The sequence below is a fragment of the Phocoena phocoena genome, chromosome 3 (genome assembly GCF_963924675.1).
Source record: "Phocoena phocoena chromosome 3, mPhoPho1.1, whole genome shotgun sequence".
Taxonomy (NCBI): Eukaryota; Metazoa; Chordata; class Mammalia; order Artiodactyla; family Phocoenidae; genus Phocoena; species Phocoena phocoena.
The window spans coordinates 167091681-167114489 of NC_089221.1; the positions used below are offsets into that span (position 1 = coordinate 167091681).

The 22809-nt window shown below is 59.2% G+C and overlaps 4 protein-coding genes across 4 annotated transcripts in view; 3 read left to right on the plus strand and 1 right to left on the minus strand.

Annotated features, from left to right (window-relative positions):
- MYO1F (myosin IF) overlaps positions 1–2491 on the plus strand; it is a 32273-nt gene extending 29782 nt beyond the window's left edge. The window contains exons 25-28 of the mRNA XM_065875407.1: positions 179–262; positions 856–1051; positions 1129–1298; positions 2026–2491. Of these exons, the coding sequence (XP_065731479.1) occupies positions 179–262; positions 856–1051; positions 1129–1298; positions 2026–2102 (527 nt within the window). The 3' untranslated portion in view covers positions 2103–2491. The remainder of the gene's footprint in view (positions 1–178; positions 263–855; positions 1052–1128; positions 1299–2025) is intronic.
- A 3881-nt stretch (positions 2492–6372) lies between these two features.
- On the plus strand, positions 6373–10013 carry ZNF414 (zinc finger protein 414). Its single transcript, XM_065875418.1, has 8 exons — positions 6373–6483; positions 7192–7501; positions 7813–7920; positions 8025–8130; positions 8668–9011; positions 9092–9142; positions 9574–9747; positions 9841–10013. Exons 1-8 carry the CDS (start codon positions 6481–6483, stop codon positions 9912–9914), a joined length of 1170 nt encoding a protein of 389 aa, XP_065731490.1. The 5' UTR covers positions 6373–6480; the 3' UTR covers positions 9915–10013.
- A 1300-nt stretch (positions 10014–11313) lies between these two features.
- On the minus strand, positions 11314–13491 carry LOC136120422 (acidic leucine-rich nuclear phosphoprotein 32 family member A-like). Its single transcript, XM_065873832.1, has 4 exons — positions 13414–13491; positions 12752–12856; positions 11482–11604; positions 11314–11379 (listed from the first exon to the last, which is right to left on the minus strand). Exons 1-4 carry the CDS (start codon positions 13489–13491, stop codon positions 11314–11316), a joined length of 372 nt encoding a protein of 123 aa, XP_065729904.1.
- A 921-nt stretch (positions 13492–14412) lies between these two features.
- Positions 14413–21547, plus strand: PRAM1 (PML-RARA regulated adaptor molecule 1). Its single transcript, XM_065873834.1, has 11 exons — positions 14413–14443; positions 14727–14920; positions 16584–17625; positions 17715–17772; positions 17849–17925; positions 20423–20480; positions 20596–20704; positions 20854–21016; positions 21105–21138; positions 21223–21257; positions 21339–21547. The coding sequence occupies exons 1-11, from the start codon at positions 14413–14415 to the stop codon at positions 21545–21547; spliced, it is 2010 nt and encodes a 669-aa protein (XP_065729906.1).
- The last annotated feature ends 1262 nt before the right edge of the window (positions 21548–22809 follow it).

Here is a 22809-nt window from a genome sequence, read left to right on the forward strand (position 1 = left end):
TTATTGGGCGGAACCAGTGTTCCAGTAACTAAGGGGCTCCCTCCTGATGGGAGAGCCGGTGAGCCGGGGGAGCGGGGACCGGGGCGGAGCCACAGAGCGGATTGGACTTGTGGGCGGGGCCAAGAACCTTGTCTGGTCATCACTCAAATCCCTACATCTTTTCCCCTTTCCCTTTCAGAGCCGACACGGAAGGGAATGGCCCAGGGAAAACCCAGAAGGTCGGCCCAGGCCCCTACCCGGGCAGCTCCCGGGCCCCCTAGAGGTGAAGAGACACCCCCCACTAAGTGTCTTCCTTGCCTCTTGTGGGCTCCAAGGCCTAAGCCAGACCTCTTGTCGACAGGATCTAACAAGCAGAGATGACCATGCTCTTCTTTTCTGTCCAGAACTCTCCATAGCTCCCCATCTCCCAAAGAATAAAGCCAAAGCTTAGTTTGGTATTCAGGGCCCTTCAGAATCCGAACCCAGCTAACCACTGACCTCTTCTCTCCTCCCACCTTACGCTCCTGTCATGCAAGCTACATCTTATTTTGCCAACTTACCAAATTTGTTCTTACCTCCAGGCCTTTGCTTGGGCTGTTTGCTCTGCCTGTCTCCCAAATTCCTACTCCACTTGAGCTCTTATTCATCCTCCAAGACCCACCCACAAAAACCCTCCTACAGAAGAGGGTAGGGGAAAATCTTACCCCTTCAGAGTCTCCCTCTAGGGCCTCCTAGCCCCAGGGTCTCTCTCTCCAGGCCATTCCTTACCATACTGGGTTAAGAGTAGCTGCCTCTTCCCTCAGACAGGGAACTTGGAGCCAAGTCCCCCCAAATCCTCCTAGCATCACCCTGACAAATGCCCCCATCTCATTGCAGGCCTGGATCGCAATGGGGTGCCTCCCTCTGCCAGAGGGGGCCCCCTACCCCTGGAGTTCACATCCAGACGGGGCTCCCAGAAGCCACCACAGGGCCCTCCATCCTCAGCCTTGGGGGCCAGCAGACGCCAACGGGCACGGCCCCCCTCGGAGCACAACACAGAATTCCTCAATGTTCCTGACCAGGGCATGGCTGGGTAGGTGGTGTGGGAGGGCAGCCCCAGGAGGTGGGGGAGTGTCTGGGGCTATGACGAGTGCCTCCATGTGCCCACAGCATGCAGAGGAAGCGCAGCATAGGGCAGAGACCTGTGCCCGGTGTGGGCCGACCTAAGCCCCAGCCACGGACACATGGCCCAAGGTGCCGGGCACTGTACCAGTACGTGGGCCAAGATGTGGACGAGCTGAGCTTCAACGTGAACGAAGTCATCGAGATCCTCATGGAAGGTGTGTGTGCCAGGGCAGAAATGGGAGGAGCCAGGGCCTGGAGGTCACCTCCTAAGCCACCCTGGGAGCCTGGCCTCACTTGTATCGCACCCTGTACCCCAGCCTCATTCTTCTCACCTGTCAAGCACTAGGACTAATAGCAGAACCTACTTTGTGAGTAGGAAATGGGCCATGTCTGGATGGCCCAGGCCTCCAGACCTCCTACCTTGCCCCTGGGTTGCCCCTAGAGGAGCCTGGGACTCAACAGCACCCTCTGCAGGTGGGTAGGGGAACCCTTAGGGGTCATTCCTGGTTCCACCAAGGGGATTATGGGGAGGGACCTATAGGAGGAGAGGGATGAGGGACGAGTACAAGTGAATGGTCTAGAAAATGTCAGAGTGTGAGCCAGTGGCAGGGAAAACCCATGCGTTGCTCCCTCCCTTCCTTCTGTCTTCTCTTTTTTTTTGGAAGTCCCCTAAAAGACATGTTTTTTCTTTTCTTTGCCGCACCGCTCAGCTCATGGGATGTCAGTTCGCGGACCAGGGATCAAAACCGGGCCCTCGGCAGTTAGACCGCAGAGTCCTAACCACTGGACCGCTGGGGAATTGCCCTTCTGTCTTCTCTTTTCAGCTTCTGCCTTATGCCAGGCCAGTGCAGACGAATGACAGAAAGACAGACACAGAGCCAGCATGAAAGGCTTTCTCCAGAGCGGGCTGGGCTCAGCCTCACTCTTCCTTCTCTCCCACAGATTCCTCAGGCTGGTGGAAAGGCCGGCTGCATGGCCAGGAGGGCCTTTTCCCAGGAAACTACGTGGAGAAGATCTGAGCAGGACAGGGGCCTGGGATCCTGCCATCCCACCTGCCTGCCTGGATCCTGCCAGGAGCCAGGCCCTGCAATGCGGGTCTCATTTCCCTTGGCTGCATTGGCCAGAAGGTCCAGTCCTGTGGCCTCCAGCCCAGCCTAGCCCAGGTCCTGGGTCTAGGGATCACCACTTAAGCCACCCCCCGGGCCCTGGCTTCCCCCAAGGCACACCTGTTTCCTCCTGTGTCAAACAGGGCTAACAGCAGAACCTACCTCCCAGCTGCCTTGTGAGTAGGAAATGAGTTGTGTCCTGCAGGCAAAGTGCCGGGCACAGTCTGGGGGACCTTGACAAGCTTGACTTCCCTCCTTTTCTCACCACTGAGGCAATAAATGTTTGCCGAGTGAAAACATGAGTTAACTTACTGAGCCCCAACAAGGACCACCTTCTCACAACCCTGTGGGGTGGTAGCAGTGAATATCCCATTTTACAGATGGAAAACTGGAGGCTCAGAGAGGTTTAGTCACTCACCCAAGATTGCACAGAGCCAAGTCTTGAATTCAGATATGCTTCTGCCCCTCACAAAGCTTGAGTTTGTCTCACCTGCTAGCTTCCAGAAGCTGCATGCTAGCTTTCCTGCAGCAAATGTTCCAGTGGGTCCTGTCAGCTTTGACTCTGCACCCCCCTGCCAAACAAACTGGGACCCTACTGGACCCTGACAAAGGAGGCAGGTCCCACATGGCCCCCCATAATTCACCCTGAATCACCCCTGAACCCTGACCCCCACCCCATGTCTGTGTTTTCTTAGCCCTCACTCACCTGGCGTCAGGACCAGTTCTGACATGCGAGGGCCCTGGCCTTCTGCACTTATTGTCATGGTGAAGAGGGGGTCAGCCTAGCTACCAGTCCCCTCCAGCTGACTCTTGGGTCCCGCAGCTGTCTCCAAACCAGTGCCAGAGTCTGAGCCTTTCAGACCTTTCCAAATGAACAACCGCTCTGTGCTCAGCCCCACAAAGAGCAGTCAGTCTGGGAGAGATGGAGCCAGATGGGTGGGGTCAGGACTGTGCCAGAGAAGGGACAGGGCTTGGAGCAGGGGAGGGAGATGCAGAGAGAGTGTGGACATTGCTGGAGGAGCCAAGAAGGATGGAAAGGGTCAGCAGACCTTTTTTTTTTAAATTTATTTATTTACATATATTTTTTTGGCTGCGTTGGGTCTTTGTTGCCGTGCGCGGGCTTTCTCTAGCTGTGGTGAGCAGGGGCTACTATTTGTTGCGGTGCGCGGGCTTCTCGTTGCGGTGGCTTCTCTTGTTGCAGAGCACGGGCTCTAGGCATGCGAGCTGCAGTATTTGTGGCGCACGGGCTTAGTTGCTCCGCGGCATGTGGGACCTTCCCCGACCAGGACTGGGAACCCATGTCCCCTGCATTGACAGGCGGATTCTTAACCACTGCGCCACCAGGGAAGCCCTGGGTCAGCAGATCTTGATGGCAAATACCACACAGAGTGATCTATGCTGTGATGGGAGGACTCCAGGCAGAGGACACCTACCCACCTGGGGGATGGGAGATGAGGTATCAAAGAAAGACTGGTCAGCAGAGCCTTCTGTAGAATCTACACCTACCTGGGAAGCTGAGCGTGGCTGGGAAAAAAAAATCCCAATTTTGCAACTGGGTCTCAACAGCCTTTTATTAGCCAATCACTATACAAAAGCATTTAACCAGTCCCTTGAATGTCCCTGGTTCTCTGCATCTCTGATTTTTGCCCCTCCACTGCCCAGTCACCACTGTGAGTGTCTCTCTGCAAAACTTAGATTGGGGGACAGAGTCGGGGAGGACTGTGTGAGCCACAACCTCATCAGCTGGGCATTTCCTGGCGCTGAAGGGGAATGAGGGCCTCTGTCTCCCTTCTCTGCCCTAGAATTCATCATGCAGGCTGCCCCCCCTCCTGGCACTTTGGGGTACAGCCCTGTGGCCCCACTGCCACAGCAGGCACCCTGTTTGCAGGAAGTGGGGCCTTCCGGGCAAGACTGATGGGTGAGGTTTGGGTGAGGCACTGGGGATGAAGAAGGGAGTGGGTTTGACATCTTCTAACAGACAGCATCTCACATCTAGGTTATAGCATCTTCGGACTGCAAACCTCAGTCAGCTTGGTCCCCCTCACTCAGCAACATCCTGTTGACTCTTTTACAAAATTTCTTAAGTTGGGCCCCTCCTCTCTCTTTCTTGGTTCCCTGTCCTTTCTGGGACCTCGCCCCACCCTTCCCCAGATTGCACCAACCTCCCCTGCACACACACACACACACACACACACACACACACACACACCTCCACCCTGTATCAAAATGATGTTTTTTTAATTAAGGAGTTTTTAATACAGTTAATGAGTTTTAACTGTATTAATGATAATCAAAAGAAAACAGTTCTTTAAAATTCAAACAGCCCATGGGAATTCCCTGGCTGTCCAGTGGTTAGGACTCCGCGCTTTCACTGTGGTGGGCCCGGGTTCGATCCCTGGTAGGGGAACGAAGACACAAGGGATTTTTTTGGCCACAATGCACGAGCTGCATGGTGCGGCCAAAAAAAAAATTCAAACAGCCCAAGAGTGTGAAAAATCTGTCTTCCCCTCACTCGAAAATTCCTGTCCCCCCCAATTTGTTAATGTCCATCTCCTTCCAGTGGTATTCTTAGCGTATAAAAGCAGATAGGTACATCTTATGTATATATAGATGGAAATACACCGTACGTAAAGCCTAAACTTGCCTAGAACTCAAGAAATACTTCCTGAACGGTTAAATAATGTATTATAGAGATCTGAGATCAAAGATCCACTTTACCGTCCCCACAATGACCCATCCTCCAAAGACAACCGGCGATCAGATGGTGTACCTCCCCCTGCTAAAGATTCAAGGTTAGAATAGAGATCACATGCCTCTCTTTCCATGGTTCACAAGGTCCCTGCATGACCTTTCTTGCACCATGTCCACTTTCTGACCTCCACTCCCTGCCTCCACTCTGCTCCAGCAGTGAGCTGATCACCTCATTGTTTCTTGAAAAAGACAAGCTTGTCCCTCCCCAACTCAGGCCACTTGCACCAGCTATCCATTCTTCCCAGAGTGCTGTGGCCTCCTGACCTTCCACTGGCTCACTCCTTCCTGACCATCAGGTGACAACTCAGAAATCACCTCACAGGGCTTCCCTGGTGGCGCAGTGGTTGGGAGTCCGCCTGCCGATGCAGGGAACACGGGTTCGTGCCCCTGTCCGGGAGGATCCCACATGCTTTGGAGCGGTTGGGCCCGTGAGCCATGGCCGCTGAGCCTGCACGTCCGGAGCCTGTGCTCCGCAATGGGAGAGGCCACAACGGTGAGAGGCCCGCGTATCGCAAAAAAAAACAGAAGTCACCTCACAGAGCAACTTTCCTGACCCATCACCATCACATCCTTCTGGGGTTTTGTTTTGTTTTGTTTTTCCTTTGTAGCACTTAATAGAACGTAAGATCGTTTGCTGCATGTGTTGATTCATTGTCTGTTTCCCCATTTTAAACCGTGAGCGGACTCTGGGAGTGGGGATGTTGGTCTGTCCTGTTCATCTCTGGGTCCCCAGCGCCTAGCACAGGGTAGGCACTCAAGAAATGTAGGTTGACGCGCAGCAACGAAGACTCAACACAGCCATAAATAAATAAATAAATAAAAACAACAAAAAGCAGCAGCGTTAAATTCTAGAGTGACTTTCTGAGATGTAGTGACACTTAGTGAGGCTGTATTTTAAAAAAAAGAAAAGAAACGTAGGTTGGATAGGTAACTCATTCCACGCCGGTATACCCAAGGCTCTCCATCCATCCTCCTGAAAACACGCACCTCTCCATCCTTAGGCTACACCCGTTCCGGGTGTCCCGAGGACGGACAGTTGGCTTGCTTCCCGCCCTTGGCTATCTCAGCAGACCCGTTCCAACGTCAGAACTAAGTGCATTGAAAATTTTGACGGCCACTGCCAATTTCCCTCGAAAGAGGAGGCCCTCTAAACACGACCTCTTCAAAAAAGAGAACCGCTGTTTATCCCCTTTCGAGGTATGGTGACGGGACTGGAGAGGCTGAAGATGCTCATTTTGCAGACAGAGGCCCGGGGAGATTTTAATCCTAGATCTCTACCTGCAGATTCTTTGCACCCTACGACTGCCCTCGGCTTGCAAATCCACCACGGCGCACGCTCCGCCGTCCAGGACAATCCCGGATCTCAGGCCCCGCCTCTTCGCGGAGCACTGTGCACAGGCTCCCTCCTCCGTTCTCGCGAGACCTGGGAGGCGAAAAATGGCGCCGACGTGAGCGCGAGCCTGCGGCCACGGAAGGAGTCACCGCAGCCTTAGCTGGAGCCGCCGGAGCCGCGGGAACAAGAAGCCGAACCAGGCCGAGGATGGTGAGCGCGGCGCCGGGGACGCGGACGCGGCGAACCAGCGGGGACTGGCGGGGAGCGGCCCTGTAGCGCACATAGCCTCCGGCCGACCCCGCCCCCACATCCGGGCACTCGCCCGCCGCTGGCTGTCACTCGGGGAGCACCCTACCCCCTACTTCTGGGCCTGGTTTCGACTGGGCCACGCCCACAGGGCTCGGGCACCGCCCCAGATCTTCATACGGCCGGGGCCCCAGCACTTCCAGTTCGCCTGCACAGCTCGAGCCCAGCTGGTAGACATATCTCCGTCCTCGAACAAACCCCTCGGCCACTTTTGGCCCCTCCAGCATCTTCCTATCCGCGCCCGGTTCAGATCCCCGCCTTTGCCCCGCCCACTCCCTATGGGCCACGCCCCTGCCTTGTAGGGGGCCTCCCACCTTACCAAGTTAGGGTCAAAGGCATGCTTCTTTCATATAGATGATTCTTAAAAAGGTACCCCCTTCTACATTTGGAACACCTCCAAGCTCCCTCCCAGAGGATGGGGACACAGGAGGCAGGAGCTCAATCCACCCCTCACCCCCTGCCACTCCTTAGGATGGGGGCTGACTGGGTGACGTCTCCGGGGCATTTGCTGCTTCAGGAATGCCCAGTGGTCTTGGCGGGGTGGAGTTCCCCTGGCTGGCCCAGGCAGACCCTGGGCCCAGAGGGGTTCTCCCCACCTCTTCCTTCCACCAGGAGGAGGAAACCTCGGGTCCCAGCCCGGACATGCCGGGCACTGCAGAGCCCAGCTCCAGTGAGACCGACAAGGAGGTGTCCCCAGTTGTGGCTGCTGTAGCCACTTCCTCTTCCATGGGGGAGGAGCCAGGCTCTGACCAGGCAGCCACACCCCCAGTGTGGGAACGTGGAGGGCTTGGAGGGACCCAGCAGGGTGCCTCCCCAGCCCCAGACAGTGGCCATGTTGGCCCTGGACCCGGCCTTGGCCTGACCAGCACTGTCTCCGGAACCAGTGAGGACCTGCGGCCTCCCAGACGACGCCCACCACCAGGTGACCCGTGATGGGGCCTTCTGGGGGATCACAGGCCTGGAACGATAGAAGTGAAGAATACAGAGTATCTCCAGACTTGGGGCCCATCTAGAGGGAATCACCACTTACTGAGCCCCAGGTGTATGCCAGGCTGTGAGCCAGGCCAACTCAGCCCCAACCCTCTGTTGGGGGAGGCAGAGGGTGAAGGCCCCAGTAAGAGACCATAGGGTAATTGCCACCCCATACATGCCTCTCTGGGGTAGGGCCCTGGACAGCGTGGATGGAGAAGGGATGGTGACACACCCCTCCCCTCGCTTCTGTGCGTCCTGCAGGGAAGCAGATACCCTGCTCCAGCCCTGGCTGCTGCCTCAGTTTCCCCAGCGTTCGAGACCTGGCACAGCATCTGCGTACCCACTGCCCACCCACACAGTCCCTGGAAGGTAGGGCCAGGGTAGGTGGTGGGGAGGCAGGTTAGGGCGGGAGGCAGGCAGAGCCGACTGGCCACCCCTCTCCACTCCTCTGTCCTTCATCCCTGCCCTACCAGGCAAGCTCTTCCGCTGTTCCGCCCCGAGCTGCACCGAGACTTTCCCCAACATGCAGGAACTGGTGGCACACGGCAAGCTGCACTACAAACCCAATCGCTACTTCAAGTGAGACCCCGTCCACCCCCACGTCTGCTGGCGCTCCGTGACCAGGCAGCTCCCCCCACCACTGGTTTGACAGCCACTACCGGGGGTCGGGGCTTTTCTCCCTTCCTAGTCCAGGGGGTTGGGTCGGGGAAGTGGGCATGAACTAGGGCAAGCCTTGCCCTTAACCTGCCCAGAAGAGACACTGGTCGCTAGAGCAAGTTCCAGGGACCCCGAGGGCGGGGCTCGGAAGGGGTTTGGGGGGCGGCATTCTTGGCGCGGCTCCGCCCAGCCCTCTACCTCCCAAGAGGAAAAGGGATCACCTAAGTCACAACTGAGACTTCCTTCCTCATCTTCCCAGGGCTCCGACCTGGAGGGGTCCGGAAGGGTCGCGACCACAGTAGGGGGACGCTTAGGGCAGACTCCTCCCCCGCAGATGGGGGATCTGTTGTTTGGGCCCGGGCTCCCTTACCACCCTCGAGCGGCGGCTCCGCAGGTTACTACGGATAGGCCCCTCCCTTGTCCCGCAGGAGACCCAGCCCAGCCCTGTGCCGCCCCCAGGTGTGAGAACTGCCTCCTGCGCTTCCGCACGCACCGCTCCCTCTTCAAGCACCTGCATGTTTGCGCCGAGCATGCGCAGAGCCCAGCCCCGCCGCCACCCCCCGCCCTCGACAAGGAGCCACCAGCGCCCGAGCGCCCCCCGGAGTCCGACCCTGCGTTGGCGCCTGGGCTACAGTTCCCGCTGCTCGAGCCGTTCACGACCCCTGCCCCTGCCCCCACCGGGCCCTTCCTGCCGTACTTGAATCCTGCGCCTTTTGGCCTAAGCCCCCCACGCCCGCGCCCCTTTCTGGCCGCCGCTCCCGGGCCGCCCGCCTCCAGCGCCGCAGTGTGGAAAAAGAGCCAAGGTGAGTGTGGGGGCAGGGACGCCTGAAGGGTGGGCTGGGCTCCCTCTAACTTCTGACCTTGACCCGCCCATTTACCGCAGGTGCCGGCGGCAGCCCGCGAAGACCCCAGGGCGGCTCCGATACGCCCTCAGGTGCGTGCAGGTGATCACCGGGGAGGGTGGAGGGGATTTCTCCCCTGCGGGGCATAGGGGATACTGGGAGGCAGCGGTGCCCACCCCCTTCCCAGGTGGCCAGAAATGTCACCCCCGAAATACAGGATTTTGCCTTTAAAAATTACGGCCCCTGCTCTTTATCTGCGCCGGCGTTTCCGTGTAAAACTCTCACCCGGTTCCCGAGTCCTTCCCCCTACGTTGGTTCAGAGGATCGGAGAGGGGAACGCAGATAAGTCAAGTTTGGTGCCCCCAAATACATGGGGAAACGCCCGGGAGAAACGGATCAGCCGTTCCAGAGCCCCGGCGCCTGGGAGCTGAGGGGGAGGCGGGGAGAAAGGTACGACCCGCCCTCGCCCCGGTCCTCGCCCACGCCCAGGGCCCGGGGCTGACGGGGTCCCGCCTGCCCGCAGGGCACGCGGCCCCGAGCCGCATCGTGTGGGAGCACACGCGCGGCCGCTACTCGTGCATGCAGTGCGCCTTCTCCACGGCCTCGCGGCCCGCCATGACCCTACACCTGGAGGACCACCGCCCCATCGCCCCTGCGGCCCCGGCGCCCGGGCAGCCGCGCCCCGACGCGCCGGCGGGTAAGGCCCGGGAGCGCGCGGGTGGGGAGGGAGGGGGCCCTGAGGCGAGGGGCGGGGCTGAAGCTCAGGCGCCCCCTCCTCTGCTCCACCCAGACCCGGCCCCGCTGGCACCCAAGGTGTCGCCGCTGCTGTCAGAGGGGGAGTGTCCGGTTTTCTCGCCGCTCTGAACCACGCCGCGTTGCGGGTGGGCTGTGGGTAGTTTTGTAATTTTAGGGGGGCCTCGATGGGCGGGGTGGCGGGACAATAAAGGAGGCAGATGAGCCAGCCTGTGCTGTGTCTGGGTCCCATGCCCCTCCAGTGCAGTCCTGGGGCGCTCCCACCGCGGAAGGGGGCAGGCCTCCCCCTCACAGCCCACCTGTGTCCCACCTCCCCTGTCAACCTCAGCAGTGGGACAGCTGTAGGTGGTCCTCTTTCCTGTCCCACCACTTCCAGAAACCATATGAGACAGAAGTTTTCCAGTTTTATTTAAAAACTGCCGGGAGTCAGGAGCGCCCGCCCAGCTGGAGCCCCCCAGGTCCTGAGGCCAGCACTGACTCTCAGGGAGGTGACAGGGTGGTGGGGCAGTCCCAGCAGTAGAAGGGAGGTGCCAGGGCCCCCAGGGCTGGGCACTCTGGCAGGCGGGAGCTCAGGCCTCATCGTCATCCTCCTCACTGTCTTCGGCTGCCCACTTCCCCTCCTCCCCCTGCCCCAGCTCTGAGGAGGAGGGTGGGTCGAGGCCAGCCCTGGAGAGCCTGGGCTTCCTCCCTTCTCACCTCTCCCACATATATAGGTCCTCTTCTTCCTTTCCTTCCTGGGAAGTCAGGCTGGGGGCAGAGTTCAAACTCTGGTCCCACACTGCTGTCACCAGAACCCTGAGGGTCAAGCCTCCAGGGTATGGAAGTCCCACGCATTGCTGGCAGCCACCCCTCAGGCCGGCTTTACTTCCTGCATCTTGCTCCCTTCCAGCCCAAGCTTCGATTCCGCCCCCCCGCCACCCCCCCACCCCGTCTGGAGCACCGGAGGCAACCACCCCCCCGCCCTTCCCCCCAGTCTGAACACCTCTGGAAACAGGGAACTCTTCCGATCGTGCTCCTCCCCTGCCTAGTACCCCCACCGCTCCCCACAGCTCCCTTCAGCTCTCTGGATGAAGATCCTGTTCTCCTAGTAGCCCACAAGGCCCCATCTTGAACCTCTCCACCTCCTCTTCTCAGGACCACACTCAGCATCTCTCTCCTCTTCCTCCTGGGGAACATAGACATCCTGTGAGCGAGAACCCAAGGACCAGGTCCCCAGCCCCAGCCCACCCTGTTTCATTCCATATCTCCTCCATCTTCCAAGTCATCAGAGTTGTCCTTTATCTGCGGCCAGCAAGACATTAGTCACCCCCTGGGTGGAGTCCCCAGGCCTCACCCCCCTCACTCACCAGCCTCCCATCTTCCCCTCGCCCCCCTTACCATCCTCCCCCTAGTCCTCCTCAGAATCTTCGTCCCCCAGCATGTTGGCCTCAGTCTCAGAGTTGAGCAGGGTCCCCAGCATCGAAGCCATCCAGGTAGCCGAGCTCGGGTAACGACTCAAAATCCTGCTCCGTTAGCGCAGCTGCTGTGACTCCTCGAAGCCGAACAGCTCCAAGTTCTGAAGGCCCTTCAGCTTCTCCTGGGAAGGGCAACAGGGAGATCTGGGCACCCTTTGGACCTGTCCCACCTGGACCCAGGAGCCGGCCTGCCCGCCTGCCTGCCCCATTGCCCTCAGCCTCACAAGGGGCTTTAGGGCTCCAGTGTCCTTGATGGGGTTGCAGCTGAGTCGCAGGTGGCTCAGGCCAGGCGCCCACTCTGCTAGCACCTCGAGGCCCCCACAGAAGCGGCTGTCACTGAGCACCTGCTGTAGGGCCAGATGGGCCGTCAGGGAACCCTGGGGCTCAGGCCCCCTGTGAGCTCCCCTCCCCCTTCTCAGCCAGAAGCCTTGGAACCACAGCTGGGTGATCCTGGGGAAGACAATCTCTCTGCATCTCAGTTTCTTACTCCTTAAAATGAGTGTCATGAATGCTCATCCTTTGGAGTTCTTGTGAGGATTCAAAAGAGGAATGGGGAGCGAGGGAGGGGGCTTGGGAAATGTTCGCAGGTGGTTGACATCACTCCAACCACCAAGCCTGTGGCCGGCTGCCTGGGACCCTCTCAGGAACCTGGGGAGGAGGTGGGTCCAGGGGCCCACTTTACAGATAGAGGTGAGGCTAGGAGGGTAAGCTGACTGAGCCCTGACTCTAGCTGGGCCCGGTTCCAAGTCACCGATTCTGCACCACCCCAGAAGCGGGGCAGTTACCACTGATGAGAAAACCCAGGCAGCAAGGCCCAAAGGGCACACTCTCCTTTTTCTGCACTCACAAGGCCCCTAGACACCCTTGGGAATATGGCTCTAGGCCCATCCCTTCCTGCATCTTCAGGGCTTGGTGTCCCATCTCCAGCGTACCAGGGTCCCCCAGCCCCTGGAGTTTTCCCCATCAAGCTCCTCATTCAGGCACCCCCGAATCTAGGCAGTGCCACTTCGCAGTCTGTCAGGACCTTCCCAGAGAGACCCAGGTATCTTGGTCCAGGTAGGTGCCGCCCCCCCCAACCGCATCACCCACAAAGATGCAACAGCCCCTCCCGTGGGTACAGTGGGTCCACAGTGCCCCCTGGGCCCCTCGCTGCCCTCTGGAGCAAGCTGAAATTGCCCTGAGGCCTAGGGAGTTGGGTCACTCTGAAAACTGACCCCTACCTTCACCCCCTCCCAACTCCCATCCAACCTTTGTCTGCTCGCCTGGGAAGTCTTACTGTTCCCACTGTCCCTTCTGGGCTCCTGCAGCCCCTGACCTCCCTCTGGCCAACCAAGCTGGGAGCCCCACAGAGGGTCCCTCCACCGCACCCCAACTCCAGGATGCCTGAAAGCTGAGTCCTCTTAGGGCCCCGGCTCCGCCCAGCAGAGGGCGCCCAAGAGTGTCGGTCTGAAGGGAGAATGAATGAGGGGCCGGCGCGTCCAAGCAGGCACCCACCTTACACAGCCACCCCAGAGGGGGCAGGTTGGCCTGAGACTGCAGGCTCACGTTGAACAGGCTGAGCCGCTCCAGGACCCAGACCTCTTCATCATCCCCAGCCTCCTACTCGGAGGCGGACCAACATCCGGAAATGTGACCCAGCGTGCATGTCTGTCCGTTCAAGGACAGGGATGCACGGGCACAGAGGCTCCAGAATCCCCAAGCTGTGCTCTTAAGAGCAGACGCAGGCGGAGTCATTGCCGACTGCAGTCTGTGGCCTTCATGGCAGAGGCAAGTGAAGGGCTCCTGCTGGGAATGCAATGCCCAGCCTCCGTCCCTGTCTCATGTGGATCTTTCTGGAGACTTCAGTACATCTCTGTTACTCTTGCTGTGATCCTTGGACCAGCAGTATGGGCATCACCTGGGATGTTTCAGAAGCTGAGGCCCCACCTCAGACCAATTAAGTCAAAATCTCCTGGAGCTTCTGTCTTTCTGTGAACTCAAAGGATGCCGGTGGCATAGCTGAACTGAGAATCGGGGCTCTGCACTCTCCCACTGGTTGTTTTCTCCCTTTCTCTATGAGCCTGAGGTCACTGACTTCCTGGGGACCGAGCCCTGCCATCAGGGTCTCCCTTGTCTGGCCTCACACCCTGCACCCTCACAGCTCTAATCTTGCCTACCACCTTCACCCCCTCTCTGCTGGCCTCCCAGCTGTCCCCATTTTCCTCCTTCTCTTGTCCTCTGGGAGCCTTGGACATTCCCCACCCACCCACCACCAAACGTGCCATCCCACCTGGGCCCTCAGCCCTTGTTACAGTTGCCCCTGTAACAGGGAAGTGCTAAGTCCTGCTCAGAGCTGGAAATCAGGCTACAGGGAAGTGTTGAAATGAGGAAGGCGGACTGAGGCAACAAGAGCCAGCAGGAGGGCCTCACCCGTCAGGCTCGCTCGATTCCTGGGGTCTCACGGCCCGGAACTGGCCGTGCCCCTTTCCCGCTGAGAACTACCACTCCCCTCCCGCAGAGGCCCTGGGAGGAGTTGGCCTTGGCCTGCCTCTGTCGGCAGGAGGTCCTCAGGGCCTGGCATGAGTTCTTCCTGGAGTCCGGAGGTCAGCACACAGCAGGGCATGGGGTGGGAGAGAGGGGGCCAGCAGAGTCGAGAAACGAGTGACCGTTGGGTGTCTGCTGAGAAATGCACAAAGCGCAACGCAGGACAGGAATTCAAGAAGCTCCCAGCAGGACCTGAAGACAGGCTGGGGCTGTCCCCCCTCCTCCCCTTCCTCCTCTGCCCTCTCGCCTGGCCAGTAGACCCCACCCCGTGGGGCCCGTGGAGCAGAAGCTACAGTCACTTCCTGAAGGCAGCAGCCCTGGCTCAGGTCCCACTCGCCCTGTGGCCCGTCACCCGCCTGCAGCCATGGTGAGTGAGCCCCCAAGCCCTGGGAGAGCCCCCCACTGGCCGGAGGCAGGGGATGCCACGGGTGGAAACTGGAAGGCACATTCCAAGAGCGGGGCGGCAGAGGGGCAGGCAGGTTTTCAGGGTTGTGACCGACCCAAACGCCCAGAGGTAGGAGGCAGCCAGGACCCACCTCTGGGACAGCTCAGGCTCCCGAGGGGCCTGTAGCAGAGGCTGAGGCTGCGACTAGAAGGGGGACGGGTGGCACTGCCCAGACGACCCCCCCGCCATGAATAGCAACCCGGTAACAGGCATCCAGGGTGAGGGGCAGGGCCTTCCTGGGGGCGACAAAGCGGGTCACGCACACGCTGCCCACCCCCCACCCCAGCAGCGCCCCAAGGCCTGACCTGCTGACCCCGGCTTCTCTGGCCCCCTGGGTCACGTGGGAGCCTTGCCCCAACCCACCAGTTAGCGGGGCTTCCACAGAGGCGTCTCAGGCCCCGGCACCTTTCCTTGTTCTCTGGATCAGGGCAGAGTGAGGCACAGGCGGGGGCAAAGTCCCCGAGGTCGTACCCTTCCCCTCCCCGGTCTCCTCGACCCCAGGTGAAGCCAGGTCTGGGAGCTGTGGCAGGGCCACCTCTGGGGTGACTTGTCGGTCAGAGCAGGCCTGGCCTACTTGTGCATCTCCCGTGTCCGTGACCAAGGATGTGGGGCTGGTCAAGACCATACCTGGGACGGACTTCCTGTGCCAGGGCTGGTGCGCGTGCCCACGCTCGGGAGCCTGCCTGCCGGGCCTGGTGGGCATCCCTGACCATCAGTCGGGGTGTCTGGGACTGTGGGGCCCTGCCCTCAGGTTTGCCTCTAGGTCTCTTAGTGTCTCTCCACGTGAGTCTGTGTGAGAACGTGATGGTCAGGCCGCCCACATGCCTGTCTCTGCGTCCTGTACGTTATTTCAACAAAGAATTACTTAGCATCTTAGCACAGGCCAGGCACTGGGAGGACAGCAATGCACAAGACAAGCTGCTGCCCTTGGGGCGCTGACAGTCCACAGGGGCTGGGGAAAGGAGGAGGAGAGAGACCAAAACAAAAACCAAAAAATCCCACAAATAGTCAAAACACATTTTAAAAACAAGTATTGGAACCTCCCCCTGCGGTCCAGTGATTAAGACTCTGCACTTCTAATGCAGGGGGCGTGGGTTCAATCCCTGGTCGGAGAACTAATATCCCACATGCCGCGAGGCATGGCCACCGCCGCCCCCCCCCACCCCACCCCCCAAAAAAAAGTATTAAGTAAAATAAATAGAATGATACAAGGTGTCAGGTACTAACTAAGAGAAACATCAGGCAGGTTGGGGAGGATAGAGAATCCTGGGAAGGGGGAATCCAATCTTCTTTTTTTAATTAGGGTGGTCTGGGAGGAAGTCCTCTCTAATAAGGAATATGGGAGCAGAGACCTGGAAGAGGAGAAGGAGAGCCATGCAGTGGGGAGAGTGTCCCAGGCAGAGGGCAGGAGATGGGAGAAGGGGAGGCCAAGGAGGTGACTGGGTAGGAGAGGTCGAATCTACCGTTCAGGGCCTTTGTGAGATTTTTTTTTTTTTTTTTTTTTTAATTTATTTGGCTGCACTGGGTCTTGGTTGCAGCATGCAGAATCGTTAGTTGTGGCACGCGGGATCTAGTTCCCTGACCAGGGATCGAACCCGGGCCCCCTGCGTTGGGAGTGCGGAGTCTTGGCCACTGGACCGCCAGGGAAGTCCCTCGTGAGATCTCTAGCTTCTACTGTGGGGAAATGAAGGAACACGGCCAGATTTTGAGCAGAGGTGCACAAACCGACTCTGGGTTAACTGGCCTCCTCCGGCTGTTGTGAGGGGACTGACCAGGGATGGGGACGCGGGGTCGGGGGTCGGGGGCGGGGGCGGGCAGGAGACCAAGGAGGAGCCTATTAAATGATCCAGGCAACAGGGGATACTGCCTTCCCCGGTTGGGCTCCTCCGGGCCAGGACAGTGGTGCAGGCAGTGAGAAGTGGCTGGATTCCGGATGTATTTTGAAATGAGAAAAGAAGGGCCTGGGGGCGTGCGGGGGGTGGGGGGGGAAGGAGCTCGAGGATGCTCCCCTGACTGAGGGGGCGGGGCGGGCTATGGGAGCAGCAGGCCCCAGGGGCCCCAGGAGCTCGGGTCAAGAGTGGGGTGAGGCTGGGTGCGCATCCTGGTCCTGAGTGGCGAGGTCAGAGGGTGTGGTAGTTTAGGAGAGCCTGCAACCCGCCGGGAGGCTGGAGACACAAAAACGTGGGAGTCTATGGCCAACAGAGATGGCAAGCCAAGGGCAGAAGGTGGGGGAGAGGAGCTAACTGAACAGGAGCCAGGGGAAGGGGGTGCGTGTCCGTGACCATGTCCGCTTGTCCCACGTCCGTCTCTCCACCACCCGCATGTGTCTGAGTCCCTGCCTGACTCCGTGTCCCCTAGGGGAGTCATCAGGACTTTCGGAGCCTTCAAGCAAAGTTCCAGGCCTCTCAGCCCGAGACCGGCAAACTCCCCCAAATATCCCCAAAGCCCGAGTTCAACAAACTCCTCAAAAAGTTTCCACAGCCTGAGCTAGGCGAGCATCCCAAGAAGCACCCCCAGCCCGAGTTCACTGATCTGCCCAAGAAGCCCTGCAAACTTGAGTTCAGTGAACTCTCCAAGAAGGTCCCACAGCTCAAGGCCACTCCATTCCCCAGGAAGCCCCTGCCGCCTGAGCTCAGCCACGCCCCAAGGCCCCCCACAGGGCCCAAGTTCGGTGCACTCCCCAGGAAGTCCCAGCAGCCTGAGTCCAATGAGGTCACCCTGAAGCCCCCCCAGCCCAAGTTCAGTACCGTTCCCGAGAAGCCCCCGCAGCTTGGGGTCAGTGGTCTCCCTGAGAGGTCCCTGCCGCAGCCCGAGTCCACTGAGGTCCCCCCAATGCCCCCTTCAAAGCCCGAGTCCAGTGAGCCCCAGCCTCACTCCTCACAGCCCAACTTCAGTACAGTCCCCGGAAAGATGCCACAGCCTCCGCCGAGTGACCTCCCCGAGAAGGCCCCGCGGCCCGAGTGTGGTGACCTCCCCAGGACATCCTCGGGGCCCGAGTGCAGCCTGCTCCCCAAGGAGTTTGAGTGGCGGGGGCCGCCCTGCAAGTCCTCGCAGCCCAAGCCCAGATCTCTGCCCAGGAAGCGCCCGCAGGCTGAGTTCCTCGGTGACCTCCCTAGAAAGCCTCCACTCCCCGGCTCCCGTTCAGAGAGCTCACTGCCCACTGCCGTTGCAGGCTCCAGCCCTAGGTTCCCACTCAGCCCAGGGTTTGGAGCCAGGCAGCAGAGATCTGGAGCCCTCGCTCGCGGTGGAGGCTCGAGGCTGGGCCTCAAACCTGGCCACCCACCCCGGCGGAGGCCTCTCCCCCCAGTCAGCAGCCTGGGCGCCCCTCCAGCCAAGCCCCCACTGCCCCCAGGCCCCAGGGACGTCCAGAGATTTCGAAGGACCTTGGCAGCAAGCACAGGTGGGTGAGGGCGGCCCTGGCAGAAAGGAGGGTGTGGAGGCTCCCTGGCAGTGCCCGCCTCCCTCCCTCCTGTTCTCATCTCTCCACAGCTCTGCCGAGGAGCTTTTCTGCTGGCTTCCTGGCTCGACAGCCTGAAGACACCCCACAGTGAGTGTAGGGAGTCAGGGGGTACAGGCGTGGGTCACGGGACCGAAAGAGTCCCTCATCTCAGGTATCCCCATAGGGACCCAGATGAGACCTACGAGCTGTACGAGGACGTGGAGCCCACAGACAACTCCAGACCCAGCCCCAAGGGCAGAGGTTTGTTGGTGACGGGGCCAGGCCCTCAGCCAGACCAGTCTGCCAAGGCACCTGGGGAACATTTGTCACAAGGGTGTGTTCTGCCATGTTGCTAGCGTGACGCCAAGTGGCAATCCATATCCCTGATGGATTGAAAGCAGCGCCAGGGGAGGAAGCAGAGAGGAGGAGGGACCTTTCAGAAAGGTCACGCCAGCTCCTGGTGGGTGGAACAATGTGAGTAAGGGCGGCCCAGAGGCCAGCAGCCTGACCAGGGTGTGGGCCAGGGTGGTGGCAGAAGACATGGAGAGCAGTGGAAGGATCAGGTACAAAGCAGCAAGAGGACTTGGTGGTGCATCACCAGGGACGAGAGCGGGCTCATGACAGGGTTGAGGCCCAAATGTTGAGCCTGCACCTGAGTAAGGGACCCATGGTGTTGGAGGTGCCTGAGGGATGTCCAGGCAGGACTTGGGCCTGAACTCAGAGGCAGGGGCTGGAGACAGGGTGTGGCCGACCCTCCAGGCCTGCAGTCCCAGGCAACTCTCTCTCTGTGCTCTGGGTTTCCAAGGACGCTTCTTCTCTCCCTTCCACACCTCTGCTCCTGGAGAGCAGGATGAAGGCCAAGCAGGCCCAGCTCGGGGATGATGCATTCACCAACCCCATGTGAAAACACCAAGGCTCCCATGCCAGCACTTCACCGAATGTGCACAGCCCACCACCCCCGAGGCAGTGTCCTGCCCATTTTACAGGAGTGCAAGCTTGAGGACAAGCTCGAGGCAAGAAGTGACTTGCCCCAGGGCGCACAGCCGATACACAGGAGCCCAGACCCTAGGCTCCCAGGCTGCTTCCCTGTCCTGTCTTTGGAAGGGTCTCCTGCAGGGGAACGTTTCATCAGAGGTGCCTTTGGGATCCCCAGCTACCGCTCCCTCCTCACCAGGCCACCCTCCAAAGTCTGCTGCCTATACAGCTGTTACTCCTTCCCCAGCCCCTTCTGCTTCTCCTGGGCTTTCCCCAGGGGCTGCTTGCAACACCCCTGTTAGCACAGAGCTTCCTGACAGGGCCCCTCCTGCTTCCGCTCCAGTTAAGCTCTGTGGCTTGGGTCTGGGGGGCCTCTCTTGGGGATGTGGACGTGGGTGGGGAGGGAGCACCTCTGGCCATCCACTTCCAGCAGCTCCGCAGGCGTGGCCCACCGCTTCGCTTCCCCTTCCCCAACCCCAAGTAGACCAGGCACTTCCCTCCCTCTGCTCACCGTCCCAGCCACTGGACAACCGCCAGTCATTCTTCAAGGTTCTGAGCCAATACCACATGCTTCCCCAGATCTCCCCCCTTCTCGAGACACTGAGTGGGGCTCAGTGATTGTCCCAAAGGCAGCTCTGCCCTTCTCAAGTCTGTCCCCAGTTGGAAGGACTCTGGGCTCCCCGCTCCCACTCTCTGCCTCACTCAGAGCAGTGGCGGCTCCACTAGAGGCTCCCTGCACAGCTGGGGGCTCCTCTGGAGGGGCCGGGCCCAGCTCTTTCTCAGGAGCTGAGGGTGGCGTGCTCAGGATCACACTGCCAGAAAGCTGGGGACACAGGGCACCAAGGTCTGCCCCGCACTGCCGTGCCCAGGGCTGCACTCTCTGGCTGCGGCAGGTCTGTAGGGGCCCTGGGGTGAAGTCAAGACTGCTCCCAGCCGGGTGACCATCTCCGGCCTGGGCAGCCTCTGGGTGGCACTGTTACCCAAGCACCACCCAGCTGAGGCTGGAGGCAAACTCAGTGTCTGAAGGGGTGGAAGGGCACCATGCAGATGCCCCTCGGGCAGCTTGATGGAAGGGTCTGCTGGCCTAGAAATGTCCAGAGCAGCACTTCAAGTCATTCAGAGAGGACTGCAAAAAGCTAGGGGCTTCAGGTTCTGAATCCTTCACTCCCCTTGTGTTCACAAGGCTCCCACTGTAAGCCACACCCTTGGCCAGCAGGGCTCATACCTGGAAAGCTGGTCGTTTGCGGGGTAGTCAGTCCTCACCTGGGAGACAGTCTCATCATCAGCCAGGCCAGGCAAGAGCCCCAGCCCAACAGCCCCTTCTCAGAGGCAGACTTCTTTGCTTCCTGGAAATATTTTTCTTCGCCTTACTTTTTGACCCAAATCTCATCACAATTCCCAGAACCCCACCTGCTCTACAAGGCAGGCGTGAAATGGCCTCAAAAGCCTACAGAGAAATCCTGCCTCTACCATTTAACAGCTGGGTGACCTGGGGCAGGCTGCGTTACCTCTCTGAACCCTTAGGTCCTCCTCGGCAAGCAACTTGGGATGACAGTCAAGACAGCTGAAATGAGTGGTAACGGTTTCTGCCACGCCTGTCCTGCGACAGGAGTTAAGAAAATGAAAGGCAATCCACTAGAACTCACAACTCATGAGAAAGGCCTGGGCAGCGGGGTGGGGAGGGGACCAAGGTCCTGAGAACTGACAAGGGAAAGAGCAGGTCGCCAGATTCAGAGGCCGAACCAATGGTCCCTGCCCTAACTCAGCATTCTGACTGTCCCAGATGAAGTGCTGTCTACCCAGCAACCCCCCAGGAGGCCACCACAAGATCAAGAGCCCAGGTACCAGAGGGCAAAGGGAGTGGGACAGGGTGGGGCTGAGCTCTGGGAGGACGGTAAAAGGGGGTCCCTGAGAAGCACGTCTTGCTCATGAGCACCCAACTCCCCGGGGGCTCAGGAAGGAGAAGGGCCCCCAGCCACAGCAGTTGCCGCCCACGGACCTGAAGTCTCTGAAGCAGATCCGGAAGGCAGAGAAAGCTGAGCGGGAGTTCCGGAAGAAGTTCAAGGTGTGAACCCCAAGCAAAGCAAGAGTCCTGGGAGGGCTGCGCTCAGCCCCAGTTGACCAAAGCCCCACAAATTCCATCCTCAGAAAGAAGCCAGGCAGGGGTCCTCGGGGTGGCAGCATGACCAAAAGCTCTGATGTCTTCCTCCCCAGTTTGAGGGGGAGATTGTGATTCAGACAAGGATGATGATTGACCCCAACGCCAAGACCCGTCGTGGGGGTGGCAAGCACCTGGCGGTTCGGCGTGGGGAGATCCTGGAGGTGATCGAGTTCACCAGCACGGAGGAGATGCTGTGCCGGGACACCAAGGGCAAGTGTGAGTGAGCCCAGCAGGGGCAGCCCTGGGAAGACGCCAAACACCAGGGAGGGTGGAGAACTCACCCACCCCCGCTCTCTCCTCGCAGATGGCTACGTACCCAGAACAGCTCTACTGCCCCTGTGAGTGCTGGCCCTGATGGGGTGGGGGATTTAGGGGGGAGGGGTGGGGTGACCCTTACTGACCTTAACTGTGCTCTCAACCAGGGAAACAGAGGTGTATGACGACGTCGGTTCCTGGGGTATGTATGTGGATGCTCCGGGTGGACTGGAAGGGACTACAGTGTCTTGGGAGGGGGTAAGGTCCCATCCCACTCCACCAGGGGCTGCTGGCTACCTGCTTATGGGGCAAGGGTCACTGGAAGTCACCCCTCCTCGGCAGATCCTCTGGATAACCAACCATTCCCCGGGGGACGATAAGGCCTACAGGGATGGGGACCCAGGACAACCCACCAATCCACAGCCACCTCTTAACCGAAGGAGCCCTGGATCCCAGTTTGGCCGTCACAGAACTGCCCAGGCTCCTGTCTGACCACGGACACAGACCACATAAAGCCCCTCTTTTAAAGCAATTCCTGCTTCTTGTCTTGTCTTTCCCTCCTGATGGGCACCACACACTGGAGCCATGATCAGACACCTGGGGGAATCTGTGGGGTCACCCCCCTTCTCCAAGGTCGCACCCCTCAAGGATATAGGCCAGAAAGGAGAAAAGTAGGGCAGGAGAAGGTAGCAAGGGAGCTGGCACCTTGCTAGACTTAGAGGTGGGAGTCCCCGTGATGGTACCCCGTGTCAGCCACCAGCCAGAATGAAGACCCTCCACATCCAACGTGACAAGCAGCAGCTGCAGCTTCTCACAGGCTACACAGCCCAAGTGGACTTACGTATGAGATCACATCTTGGGGGGAATGTGACCCAGTTCTGATAAGAGTCCAGGTATCAAGTTCAGCCTAAACCTCTGACAGGACAAAATATGCTCAGAAACTCTCACCCTACTTGGTCTGTTTTAGCAAAGAAAAGCTGCTATGGACTGAACATTTGTGTCCTTGCTGCCAAAAACAATTCCTGCGTTGAAAACCTAACCCTCAACGTGATGGTACTAGGAGGTGGGGCCTTTGGGGAGGGGATCAGGTCGTGGCCGCAGAGCCCTCATGAATGGGATTCGTGCCCCTACAAAAGAGGTCTGAGAGTGTTCCCTGGCAGGCCAGTGGTTAGGACTCTGCATGCACTTTCACTGCTTAGGGCCCAGGTTCAACCCCTGGTGGGGGAACTAAGGTCCCACAAGCCGTGCGGCGCAGCCAAACAAATAAAGCTAAAAAATTATTTTTTTAAAAAATAAATAAAAGAGGTCTGAGAAAGTTCCCTGGCCCCTTCTGCCATGTGAGGTTACAGCTAGAAGGTGTCATCCACGGACTAGGACCGGGCCCTCACCAGGCACTGAATCTCCCAGCGCTTTGATCTTGGACTTCCCAGCCTCCAGAACTGTGAGAAACAAATGTTTGTTACAGCAGCCAGAGCAGACTGAGACAAAAGTCTAACTGGAAACGAGCCTGATGCAGCATCTGTGCCCTACAGAACTGCACCAGGGGAGACAGGATGGCTCCGACAGCCAAATGCACCATTAACCAGCCCTAGGGGATTGAGGTCCACTCAGGATTCCGTTTCCACGAAATTATTCTGAAGTGGCTGGGGCCAGTGGCCTCCCACCCCAAGGGTCCACAGCTCCAAGGGTAGAAAGGAGACTGAGCAGCTCTAGCTCCCCCAAACTCGGGCAGTTACCCCACAACACACACACAA

What these genes read in the sequence shown, in the direction of transcription:
- LOC136120422 (XM_065873832.1), bottom strand. Translation starts at nt 13,491, where the DNA reads ATGTCCAAGGCTCCCAGAGGACAAGAGAAGGAGGAAAATGGGGACAGC. An exon ending in CTCTGGGGTGGCTGTGTAAG is followed by an intron (nt 11,605 to 12,751) that starts GTGGGTGCCTGC and finishes CTGGCCCTACAG; the next exon opens with CAGGTGCTCAGTGACAGCCG. An exon ending in CTGGAGCCCTAAAGCCCCTT is followed by an intron (nt 11,380 to 11,481) that starts GTGAGGCTGAGG and finishes TGCCCTTCCCAG; the next exon opens with GAGAAGCTGAAGGGCCTTCA.
- ZNF414 (XM_065875418.1), top strand. An exon ending in CAGACGACGCCCACCACCAG is followed by an intron (nt 7,502 to 7,812) that starts GTGACCCGTGAT and finishes TGCGTCCTGCAG; the next exon opens with GGAAGCAGATACCCTGCTCC. An exon ending in AGTGTGGAAAAAGAGCCAAG is followed by an intron (nt 9,012 to 9,091) that starts GTGAGTGTGGGG and finishes CATTTACCGCAG; the next exon opens with GTGCCGGCGGCAGCCCGCGA.
- PRAM1 (XM_065873834.1), top strand. Translation starts at nt 14,413, where the DNA reads ATGAATAGCAACCCGGTAACAGGCATCCAGG. An exon ending in CCCGGTAACAGGCATCCAGG is followed by an intron (nt 14,444 to 14,726) that starts GTGAGGGGCAGG and finishes CCTCGACCCCAG; the next exon opens with GTGAAGCCAGGTCTGGGAGC. An exon ending in GAGCCTGCCTGCCGGGCCTG is followed by an intron (nt 14,921 to 16,583) that starts GTGGGCATCCCT and finishes CGTGTCCCCTAG; the next exon opens with GGGAGTCATCAGGACTTTCG.